The sequence below is a fragment of the Pagrus major genome, chromosome 6, assembly GCF_040436345.1.
Source record: "Pagrus major chromosome 6, Pma_NU_1.0".
Taxonomy (NCBI): domain Eukaryota; kingdom Metazoa; phylum Chordata; class Actinopteri; order Spariformes; family Sparidae; genus Pagrus; species Pagrus major.
In genome coordinates this window covers 1,987,195-1,999,900 of record NC_133220.1, presented here as the reverse complement: position 1 = coordinate 1,999,900, position 12,706 = coordinate 1,987,195, and the positions used below count along the sequence as shown (strand labels likewise).

The 12,706-nt window shown below is 46.1% G+C and overlaps 1 protein-coding gene across 1 annotated transcript in view; it reads right to left on the bottom strand.

Annotated features, from left to right (window-relative positions):
• The window catches only part of mmp24 (matrix metallopeptidase 24), a 53,776-nt gene extending 42,852 nt beyond the window's left edge, over nt 1-10,924 (bottom strand). Inside the window, 2 exon segments of the mRNA XM_073468369.1 lie at nt 10,572-10,774; nt 10,777-10,924. Coding sequence (XP_073324470.1) covers nt 10,572-10,774; nt 10,777-10,924 — 351 coding nt within the window.
• Between the last annotated feature and the right edge of the window lie 1,782 nt (nt 10,925-12,706).

Below are 12,706 nucleotides of genomic sequence, written 5' to 3'. Positions count from 1 at the left end.
TTTAGACTTGAGTTATAGCTGCATGTTAAAGGGTTGCAGACTACACCAGGAGAACCACGGGGCTGTTGTAAAGGAACAGTTCACCAAAAACTTAAAATTCAGTCTTTCCGTAAAACAGCGTTGCAGCATTCTCCTGAACAACTGAAGTAGCTGGAGACTCGTTTTAAAACGTACAGAACTGAATAAACATCAAATGTCTCCGTACAGCTCGTCTGCTGTAATCAAAGTCTCCAGATGCTCCAAGAGCCAAAATTTGAAAAGACGTTATTTACGTCACACACTTATTTAAGTGTGATGTGCGGTCGAGCCTGTGCAGCCACTTCAGACTGGATGCTAACGTTTAGCTCAGCAGCTACAGTGAAGAAGGGTGTAAACAGTCTTGTCAGATCAGTCTGTGATCTCGGGGCTTCAGGAGTCTTTTTGAAACGAGCTGTATGGAGACTTTTCATGTTTTTTTGGTTGTTTTTCCGTTTTAAATCAAGTCTCCAGATACTTCAGTTGTTTAGCAGAATGCTGCAACGCTGTTTTGCTGTGGAGCTCCAGAAATGTTTGGTGGACTACGAGACTTCACCTGACTTTCCATCAGCATGGAGGGAGGAGATGATGACTGAGTTTTAACTTTTGGGTGAACTGTTCCTTTAAAGATCGTCTTGAAATAAACATCACTTAAGACCCAAACAAGACATCACTGCACCGCTGACTCTGTCTGACTGACAGGTGACCTCTGTGACGATCACGCAGAAACATCAGAACAATGACAGCTCGGCACCGGAGATGCTGTCAGATCATCGCAGCATCGCTTGAAGAAAAAGGTTTCAGGATGCAACAAAGGCTCGATTGCAGCAGCTGCTGTGAAGCGCTCGCTCAGTGCGGAGTGACGGACAGATGGATGAACAGATTCATCATCAGATCGATGGAGATTTGATGGATGGACGGAGCTGAGCAGAGGAGAGGAGGAGGCCTGAGAGGTGCAGTGACGGACGTGAGGAGCCTCTTTTCCGTCATCTTTTCCGTTCTTTCACTGCTCTTCAAAGTTCAGTGAGGACGCGCCGTTAGTCACAGAAGAGCTTACAGATTTCAGGTCGCAGCACAGCGGAGTTATCATCACTAAGCCTCCCGCCTGATCCTCCACAACTCAAACATTTGAAGCTGCTGTGATCAATATTTTCTATTTACAGTGGATCAAATGATGTGAAAGGTGCCGCTCACAGGGACAAACCCACAGAGAATCAGCGCTGCTCTGCAGCTCCACCGAGGCTTTTTACCGTCTTTCATATCGCTGTTATCTTTCTGTTTTGGTTCAGTCTCACGGCTCTCATCTCTACCTGCTCAGCACAACAGCACACAGACAGTTAGAGACCAGTCACAGCTTCATATGTGTCTTTTAATAAGAATAAAACATGTTAAGTCCTCAATGTTGTAAAGTCAGACATTAAACATCTACAATTAAACACACCTGCCATCTATAAAATCTCAGATCAACTTAAATTGACGACAGCTGTCTTTTGATCAGAGCTGCAACATTTAATTGAAGTCATAATCAGAACAAATGGGGAGCAGCACCAGAGTAACAGCTAACTGCTGCTTACTGTAGCTGCCATTAGCTAGTTAGCTCAGTTAGCCGTGCAGCTAGCAGTCCGAACTGGGAGCTCGGAGCAGCGGGTGCTTAAACTGCTGGCACAGCAGCTTTGAACTGTGGCGGGCGGAGGCTAGCTGGTTAGCATGCTGAACATGAAAACACAACCAAAACTCTTACACCTTTAAATTAATAGTCAGTTATTTTAATAATTCATTGATCATCGTTTTCTTTCATCTTTGGTTTTGGGAAACACTGATCGACATTTTTCACCATTTTCTGACATTGAGACCAAACAAATAATCAATCAGTTGAGAAGTCGACAGATTAATCAATGATGAAAGTAACTGTCAGTGGCAGGCCTGCCTGTGATTTCCTCTCATCTAACACCAGATGGTTGAGTCTGGAATAATCATGGACCAAAGAGAAAGTAAGAACTACTGAGTTCTGGCGAATAATATCCTGCGTTCAGTTTAAATAAAGATAAACAATTCATTTACTGTACGACCGGTGATGAACATTATGGTGCTGTAGCTGCAGGCGCGCGTTATAATTAAATTTACATCAGAGTGTGAAATGATTTCCTCTTCCTGTTTCTCCACAGTGATCAAACACAATCCTCGCTCTGCGTCCGTCTGCGCTGCAGCCACCGAGCTGACGGACAGACGAGATGCTGCTTCTGCTCACAGACCTGCCTGACATTCATTTTTAATTACAGCTGCACTTTCTGCATTTCATCCTGCTTTGTGTCTCATGTTATGAGGCTCTGCTGGACTCTCATGTAGCTCATTCACCGTGCTGTTTGTGTCTCGTGTTAAAAGTGATCTGCAGGGTCCATTAACTGTGTTCAGTCCTGCACGATGCTCAGTTGTGATTAGATGACAACATGAGCTTGTAACACTGTTACTGTCGCTCCACCTTTTCTTCTCGTCTCCATGTTTTTTCCTTTTTTCGTCTTGCTTTCTCTTCTCTTCTTTATCCTCAGTATCTGGAGCCTCTCCACCTTCGCTGCCTGACGTCCTGTCTCCTGCTGCAGGATTATACAACTCGTCCTCTTTTTCTTCGCACCCTTTTTACTCTTCTCAGGGTTTTATGCAGATAAGGCTGATCTTCAAAAACCAGTGACATGATGGTAAGAAAACAAGCTGTAAGTGAGTCAGCGCTGTAAAGAAAACATCCACTCTGAATAAAGTCGACCAGGCGACATGCAAAACTCAGTAATGCACCAATTCAGGCCCTGTTTTCATATGAAAGTCGTGGCTTCAGTACACGAGCCTGTGAAGGCTGCATCAGCAGCTTCAGGTGTGTCATTACCTGCCTCAATCAGTTTCATTTGTCTGCGTTCTGCTGCACAAATTGTGGGTTTTAAAAAAGACGAGCAGCCAACAGGAGCCTCTCACAGCTCCAGCAATCATCTCAACTTAACTGTTTAACTCAGTTTGTTGAAGGAGTTTGAAACCAGGCTGACGGAGCTCGTTGCACCACTTTATAAAAACTCAGCCCTCATCGGACGTTTGACTCAAATCATTCAGTCCAAGTCTCAATCAAGTCGCTTTTCCTCCTCAAGACTGTGCAGGTCAGGTCTGACCTGCAGCATCCAGTCTTTATAAAGACAGAGAGGAAGGTATAGGTAAAAGACCTCGATCTGTTTAAAGTTGTCAGGACATAAAACCAACGATCTGTTGATCTTTACAGTATCAGAGCCACCAGGGCTGAAAATAACCCTCGTTAATAAGCATCTTATAAAGACTTATATTGGCCTTCTTAGTGATTAACTCACACCTATTACAAGGACCACTGATGATCTGTCAGCTGTAAAGTTTATAACTACATCTGCCTTCGACTGAACTTACTGTAGATGCAGAATAGAGCCACATCACAGGCAGCGATGATTATAACGCCTCTCTATCATCGCAGTTTGAAAAGCATGTCAGCTATTTTCAGAGGCAGGTCGACTGAGTTCAGCTGAGCGAGACCATCCAGCACGTCCCTGCTTCTGAGCACTTCAAACTGTTCTGACTTTGTCCCCGGCTCGCTGCATACAAACAGCACAATACCCTCATCAAATGCACAATGACAACTCCTCTTATTTACAGCTGCAGCTTGCACCGAGTGTGCAGTAAAGTGTGTGTGTGGGCGGGCGAGAAAGACAATAGCTGGAGAGGAGGGAAGTGAAAAAGACTGGAGACAGAAGAGTGCCGAGGCAGAGAGAGGAAGGACTGTAAAACAATGAGGCTGCCCATCAAAAAGCCTAAATGTGCGGAAGAAGCAGCGGGAGGCGATCGTAAAAACAGACGTGAATATACTGTACGAAGCCCGGGCGCCATATGTGCACGCTTCACTCCAAGGACGGCAAATCAGGACAAAGCTTAAAACTACTAGTAACAGCCGTGAATTCACACCCGCCTACACAGTGTACAGACACACACGGCTCTGATAAGTGCAGCAGTGCAGCCTCATTTAGCTCATTTCTCGGGTGTAATGTAGTGTTTACAACACCCCGGGGAGCAGCCGCGCTCCCGGAGCGTCTCCTCCTCCTGGGAGGGAGAAAAAGACAGAAAAGAAGCCCAGAGAGGTTTGAAGCACTTTCATCTGCTAAAACCATCAACTTCCATCATCGTCATGGTGATCTGCAACCTGGACACTTCCTCCATCATCATCGTTCATACTCATCACCGCTGTGACTGTTTACTGTTGTCAAGTCTGCCTTCACATCACAATCACCATCGCTGCTGCTGTTGTTATCATCACCATCATCATCATCATCATCAGCCTCATCATCAGCCTCATCATCATCATCATCATCATCAGCCTCATCATGCTGCAGGTACGTGCAGCCATTTTGAGAAGGCCTCTCGTCACCAGGAGAGCGTGAAACTCAGCAGTCAGGAAAAAAGTCTTCAAACACACGATCGATGATGCTGGAAGAAAAACTCCTGGCTTAGTTTCAAATCCCACCGAATCCAACCTTCAGTCCCGTATCTCAGTTTTCTATTATATCAAATACAGACGTGACACTTCAGCAGCTCTCGACTGACTCTGCTCTGAAGCCACACGGACGTCAAGAAACCACTTCTCGTCCACAAATCATTGAGTTGTTGTCACATTTCTGTAAACTGACACCAGACAAGCCTTTTTACTCTACAGCATCATTATGTAGTAAATGTAAGGCCTGTTGAATCATGCAGGGCTGCACAAGTAATCACAATATTAGCAAAATCACAATCGTAAAAAGAGGCCTACTATACTTTTGTCAGTTTTTCCTTTCCTTCAGTGTGTTGTATCGCTTCTTGTGGATGTAAAAGGTCTCGACTAATGACAAGGAGACACCTCGTCAACAGTCCCGCCTTTAGTCCTGTGACTTCTTGACATCACCGTGTCACACATCTGCATTATTAATGTCTTTATTCACGGCAGAAGTTAAAGCCAACTGGAAGCTGACGACACGACGGAGCCGACCGGAGACGCATCATCATGACTTTCATGGTTTCTTCAGTGAAAATGGAAACTGTGATGCAAAATGATGATTCCCATTATTGTGAGTTATATTTCAAATCATAAAATCTGTCTTAATATTTGCATTTAGTTTTTATTTCATCCAGCCTGGGAATAATGACACCAGCAGCGTAGGGATTGTTTTCCTGTAAAAAACATCCTCACATGAAACCAAAGATCAACAGTGATGTGAGGTGACCATCCATCCATCTATTTATCTGTGCAGGACGACGTTATGATCTATGATGACAGATTTAAGAATCTTTGATTGATTGTTTTTCACTTTAAAACAGATGTGTGTCGTCTCTGTGACGCAATAAAAATATTTGTTCCCTCACGAAATGTAAAAGTTAATGTTTTAGTGCAATTTTTGTTTTTTAACTTTTAAGAATATTTTGATTATTGGGATGATGTCATCAACCGCAATCATGATACCGTCGCACGTGTAATTGCGATTTAGCCTGAAAATATCTCCATATTATTTTAGGACGTTTAGCTCGGCCTTACAGCTGTCAATATAAACACTCAGATTAAATCACTGTGCAGGGATTACACAAAGAAAAAAAAAACTAAGAATGGTCAACAGACCGGGCTCAGACAGGAGAACAAAACAGAACAACACCAGTAAATCTGAGAGGCTTCTTATTAACCTCAATATATTAACCTTTAATATCATCAGACACCATCAGCACCAGCGTCTGCAATCAATCAATCAATCAATCACATCAGTACAATAACTAACATTGGGTGAATAAACCATGAAACAATCTGCACAAAAAGCTTTTTTCACACGCAGCAGCAGCTCGGCCCACACCACAGTTGTCTGAACCTGCTCGCCAAAAATATTCCCTCCAAAACACACAAACATGAGTCGGTTCTGACCACAGAAATCTGACCTATTGTGTAAACAGGCAAACAGACAAAGGAGCGCGGAGCAGTGAGTCAGACAAAGAGCTGAACGCCTCCTTCTCCCTCTGCTGTCTGCGAAGCAACCATCTGTGTTTCCACTGCGCCAGCCTCGCTCGCTCTCTGTGATCAGAGGCCGAGAGAGCAGACCGCCACGACCTGCAGCCGAGGGCGGGCGGGAGGCGTACGCTCAGGTGTTCATGGTCCAGCTCGGTGCTGATGGACGACTGACATGATTCTTGCAGAAGAAACAGAAGACTGAGCTGATGTGAACCCACGTATGTCATCAAGAAACCCAAACTGATCAGCACCACGACATGTGGAAGGACAGCCGGTGTTAGTGAGACAAAGAGAGAAGTTGCTTCAAAGCTACATGCTAATCATCTGACTAGAAGGAAACTACAAATACACTGTAAAAAATAATGGACTCGTTTGACCATCGACAAGAAGTAATGGTGTGTTCACGTACAGGACTTTTAGCACTTTAACGCTGCAGTAAGTGATTTTTTCATTGTTGATTATTTTCTTGATTGATCGATCAGTTGTTTGGTTTACCGCCCGGTCGCTGCTGCACAGACTCTGGCTCCAGATGTTGAGATGGCAGCGCTCAAATCCACGCTTGATTTCTGCACAGCGGAAGGAAGTGGAGACGCGTCGTCCATCTTTATTTACGTCAGTGTAGGGCTGCCATCGTGGCAAAGCTTTCCCACCAACTAATTAAAAAAAAGACGCGCTGTGTGAATTTACTGCTGCTGTAAACCAACACTTCCTTCAGCTGCAGCTTCACATTAAAAGCATTTTAACTGGTGAAACACGAGTTGACTTTTATTTTGAAGTAAGCTGCAGAGTAACAACCTGAGCCTGTCGTGAACTTTGACGATGGGCTTCGTGAGATTCTGCTGAATTATAGATCATGCAATAATCCATCGTTCAGTTTAGCAGCACTTTGTATCATAACACCGACTACAGCTACAGTTGTGCTTTCTGCTGAGTGCTGATCAGAAAATATAGAAAATATCGGCTCATTTCAACTTGAACGCCCCCAAGCCGGACACGCCTCAAAGTCCTGGATGGCAAGTACTGGCAAGGCTGTCGACTCTTCTCTGTGCTGATATCAAGTATCAAACGTCTGAACCACTCGGCTATAAACGCCTTGAACACGCGTATCAAGGTGCAAACACTGTGTTTGAGATGGTCACCACAGTACGTGATGCTCTGCAGACTTTTACTACAAGTTTTAACCAAATGTGAAGCAAATAAATCTATAAATGAAAACATGATCAAAACATCTTGACAGAAAACATGAAGCCGTGCACAGACGTGACCTCTGCAGCCAAAGTCACAACCAAACCTCCTCCACAGAGGTGTGTGTGTGTGTGTGTGTGAGACTCATCACTTCAGCAAAGAGTTGAGAGAAATACAGCGAGTCGACTATCAAATACAAACTCTTAATATCTTTGATCTCTTAAAATCACAGCGTCCCCGTGGCACAACCAGCGAGTCTGAGCTTTTTAATCAACACAACAAGGCAGACAGCTGGCAGACAACCTGCACACCAAACCTGCTGCAATCCAAGCCCGCGATTAACGAGAGGCATTCATTCAGTGATTAGAGTCAATTAATACACAGCAGAGGTCATCTGACACATCTCTGTTGTCACACTGAACTTTAAATTCAGGATAACAGGACCAAACCCAGGAGACGAGGAGAGCACACGACCGTCTGAACACCGTCTCGTGTGGTCCATGTGGCTGCAGCGAGCACACAAAGAAACCTGGAAGCTGTGAAAATCTGAGGCAGAGAGCGTTCTGATTGGTCGGCTGTGACTTCACAGGAGACGCTCTGTTAAAAACATCACATGATCTCATCTGTTTGCAACAAACCGAAATATTTCAGCAGAAATACATAAAAACATTTATTTATTCCACTTTGCAGGCAGAGTTAATGCAGACAAACAGGTGAAAACACACAAATTCAGTTCAAACCAGCTGATCAGAGTTTAAATTGTGTTTACTGTAACTGTTTATGTGCAGATGGAGATTCTGGCTTCTTCTTATAAAATGATCAATTATCTGCTGATCATCTGCTTCACCATAATTTAAAAACCTACAAGATCCATAACAGCCGATCACGAGGACAACAAAACAATCTCCTTTGTGTTTTGGAAGAATAAAAAGGTTGTTAAAAGAAAAACAAAGAGTGGAGCTGAAATGATTTTTTAGATCATCCACGCTCACCTGGAGCAACTATTTAATAATATATGTAAAGAAGTCACGGCTTGAACCAACTGATCACAACTAAAAACATCAACCATCAATCAATCTTCAACTTGACGCATCGAGCGAGTGAAGATCTGCGTTTCACTGATCACAGTACAAAAACACATTTATAACTTTATTCACTGTCCTCCAGCCGAGACAGTCTCCTGGTCAACAGATGACTTTACTCGTCACGACAGTAACAGCTAACGGCGGCTGACTGTACCGAGCTCCGGCTGAACACGACCGTTCAGGACCGAACACGAACTCTGATACAATCTGTAGCCGGCCTGACGACAGTGGATCCAGTCCTGAGGTGGTTTGTGTTTCGCTGCTTTCAGACAGTCGTGCAGCTGTCGTCAGAGAGGAGGCGACCAGGAGCCGAACCCGGCAAGAAAACCACCTCGGTACTATTTTCACTGTCGTCTCATTGGCAGCCGTTGGTCTCGGATGCTGCCGTGTGCAGCCGTGTTTGTCCAGATATTTTACACTTAATTAGTCGTGTTTAACGAGAGCTCCCGGTCGGACAGAGTCGGCTACTTTGACAGCTGTGTGGCGGGAAGCATGTAAATATGTGGAAGCAAAAACCCTCCAAGAAAAAACTGGATCCGTGTCTTTGTCCGGATCCACACCGAGCGTTACTGTGCTCTATTCTGGGCTGAGACACTTCCTCCATCTAAGTTTGGTGGAAATTGGTTGTGTAGTTTTGTGTAATGCTGCTGACAAACCAACCAATGGACACAAACCTCCTTGACGAAGGTAAAAATTGAAGCTAATTTGCTAATTGATGGATAATATAATCTAATCTGTTGTCTGATGTGATTGTGAACTGAATGACAAAAGAAACTGGATGAAGACGTCACCTCAGAGAAGTCTTTTTGTATTTTCCTGATGATGAAGAAAATAATCAGCAGATTTGTCAATAATGAAAATAATCAGTGAGCCATAATGGAGAGCACTTCCATCCTCAGACCTGTTCACACGGAGAGTTGGAGCTTTCTGCACCGACAGGCTGCATGTTTTTCTCTCAGCAGATCTTGAAACCTTGAATCGTAGCAGAAACTGTACAGTACGTTCGTGTGAGGCCACATTAGCATGACATGTACCAACAATGGCTTTGGGGGGGATTATGATTTCTGAGGGGAAACCAGGCTCAGTGAAAACATCTCTTCCTTTGTGCGGCACCGTGACACACGGCGGCTGTTAGCAGCCGCGCTCAGCACAGCCACAGGCGCTTCCTTTGTCTGAATGAAAGTGTCACTCGCAACACAAACACCGCTAAATAAAACCGCCACAGATCACGTCTCCTGGAGGCGAGAGACTTCTTCTTCTTCTCCTCCTGCAAGCTTTCCATTTCATAACACATGACCCACATTTCCAAACGAGGTATCATGCATATTCAGCATCAGGAGAGAGTTTCTGCTCGAACCTGCTGAAGCTGAAAATATCAGAGGCAACATCATTTCCCCATCACACAGCCTCACATCCACAAACTACTTCCTCTCCTGTCTGTGTGTGTGTGTGGCAGCAGCCTGACACCACACCGGCCATCATGTGCACAAGAATGTAAAAGATAAAAACACATCTGTCTGCACCTCTTCTCTTCTTCTCTCCTCCAACTCGCTGCCATTTCCATAAATTATGGAGGGAGCTATATTTGGACGGAGGATCTGCAGACGCTTTGTTCAGCTCCCTCATGCAGCTCCAGCCTCAGTGCTCTCTGCATGCTGATGGCTGTTTATTGACAACGTGGGCTCATTAGAGAGCAGATATAACGCACAACCATCTGCATGTGCACACGAGTGTTTTAACCCCTTCCCGTGCGTCAATAACCAGAGTGAACCATGAGCGCGTGCTGAGGATGTGTGAGGCTCCTCACCATCTTGGACGGACGGACTCAAAAACAGGCCGAACCAGCGGAGGAGCTGATGATCTGCTCCCAGACGAGCCTGTGGGCGACCGGAAACAATTAAAAGCTGACGAGCCAATTAAAACCACCTTTTTTGCGTTCAGCGCAACACAAGAGCAGAGCGCGAGGAGCTGATACAGCTGCTTTAATTCAGCCATTCAGCACCTCGTGAGCCCGAGAGCCTGTCAGCCTCACGAGGAGGGAGGAAACAAAAACACACCGCGGAGCGCACGAGCTGCGCGCGTGAAGAGGGCGCGTGATGGAAGTGATGGAGAGAAAGAGGAGGGGGGGGGGGGTCATTCCTGCACATCCAGGGGACATAAAGGTGGAGATAACACACACACACACACACACACACACACACACACACATATCCACACTTTGTTCCAATTACGCGCGTGTGTGTGCGCGCGCGCTCACCGCCTACCTCCACAATCAGCGTCTTCTCTTCTCCGCAGACGGAAACGACCCAGAACAAAATGGGAAAGTAGCAGGTCTTCCAGCACCAGCCCGGGAGCCCCGCGCTCCTCCTGCGCCTCCGCCTCGCTCCTCCGCCTCCTCCTCCTCCCGTCGCCATGGCAGTGTCCCCGAAATCCCCCCCTCCGCTCTCCGCCGGTGATGTCCAGGCTCCTGCGTGTTTACCGGAGGAAACAGTCCGTGTGCTGCTCGTGCTTCATCCCGTCTGTGTGTGTGTGTGTGTGTGTGTGCGCCGTCTCTCACTCTCTCCCGGTTCGTCGGTGCAGACGCGCGATTGGTTTCCTACACTTGACGAGCGCCCATTGCGCAGCCTCACTCAGGTTCGGCGGAGCAGCTGGGGAAGCCTGGCTGCAAGACCGCGAGGCTGCAGGTCGGTCCGCTCCGGTACCACTGAGGAGGAGAAGGGGGAGGGACGGAGAGAGGCAGGGAGAGAGAGAGAGAGAGAGAGGGAGAGAGAGAGAGAGAGAGAGAGAGAGAGGAGAGAGAGAGGGAGGGAGAGAGAGAGGGAGGGAGAGAGAGAGGGAGGGAGAGGGAGAGAGAGAGGGAGAGAGAGAGAGAGAGGGGGAGGTGGAGGTGATGGATGTTGTTGCAGTAGCGCTGTGCCAACACAAGGGGCGCTGCAGCTGCAGGAGCCTCTGGATCAGCTGAAGCCTGAGACAGAAACAATGAGACAGAAGAGCATCAGAGTTAAAGGAGCATTCTGTAGTTTGAAGGAATACATTTCAATCAGAAGACAAAGATCTTCACTGACTGACTGAATCAAAACGACGCTGTGTCCTCGCTGCAGCGCTCCGACCTGTGGCCCCCCCACAGCTGTGGCCCCCCACAGCTGTGTGGAGCGTCACTGTATATCTATTCATGAACTCACTGGCACGCCGGGATCGACAGGTCTGACTCATTTGTACGTGCCCTCATTTAAACATTAGACCTATTTACACCTTCATATGTGCTAATCATGTGAATACAGTGTGTGTGTGTGTGTGTGTGTGTGTGTGAGACAGAGGAAGTGTTACCTGCAGAGACATGAAGAGGCAGAAGAGACTCAGCGTTCATATGAATCACACCATGTGTTCGATAATCAGGGTAACGATCCTGTCGAGGGATCAAATCTACACTTTCAGAAGTGTTTTACAGTTACACCTGCGATTAAATTATGAATGAGTGAGTTTTGATTCATAATGCAGGTGTCCTCAGGTGTCCTCAGGTGTCCTCAGGTGTCCCTCTGAGCTCCATGTAACATGCGCTGTGCGGGAGGAGACGTCTCTGTAGGTTCACACCTTCACAGTGAAGTTTTCCATGTGTGTACGACACAGTGGTGAAATAAAACAAGATACAAACAGAAGCAAACAGATGAGAGAGGAAAGAAAAGTCAATGCAGCAGAAGAAGAAGCAGAGAGGTGAAGATGAGGAGCGAGCGCTCAGGGAGAGACGACCTCAGGAGGGAGCGAACTGAACCAAACCGAGCTGCGTTCAGACCGACTTCAGGAGCTTTCTGTTACTTATATTCTTCTGTTTTATCTGTTTTATTTCACTGTATTCATCAGGGTCCTCCTAAACGCATCCTAACATCAGCACGCTCACAATGAAACGCTAACATGCTGAACTTGAACACCACACGGAAACCAGACGCTGTCCTGCTGCTGCTAAAATCACAATCACAACAAAATACGATGTGTCCACGACAGGAAAGAGTTGAGTCTGTGGAGCGACTCATCAGGAGTCATCGCCCCTGTTTTTCTAACAGCTTGTTTGTGAATTGCTTTTAACTAATGTTAAAATGTTAACAATCTTAGCGTAGCATGTTAGCATGCTAACATTTGATAATCAGCACTAAACACAAAGTATCTCTGAGGCTAATGGATGAAGGCCATCAGCTCTGCAGGAATCTGGACAGAAACTAAAGTGTTGGACTTTTTGACGTGAATGTTTGAACCAGATGTTAAAACAGCTGTGGAGACATTTTACTCACAACCATGTCAACCTCATGATGGTGCAGGAAGAGACGTCATCACGTCACGATGATACCTGAGGACGATCCATCCTGAGCTGCTAACGAGGCTGAAGACTCCAGAAGATGTGAGGTCA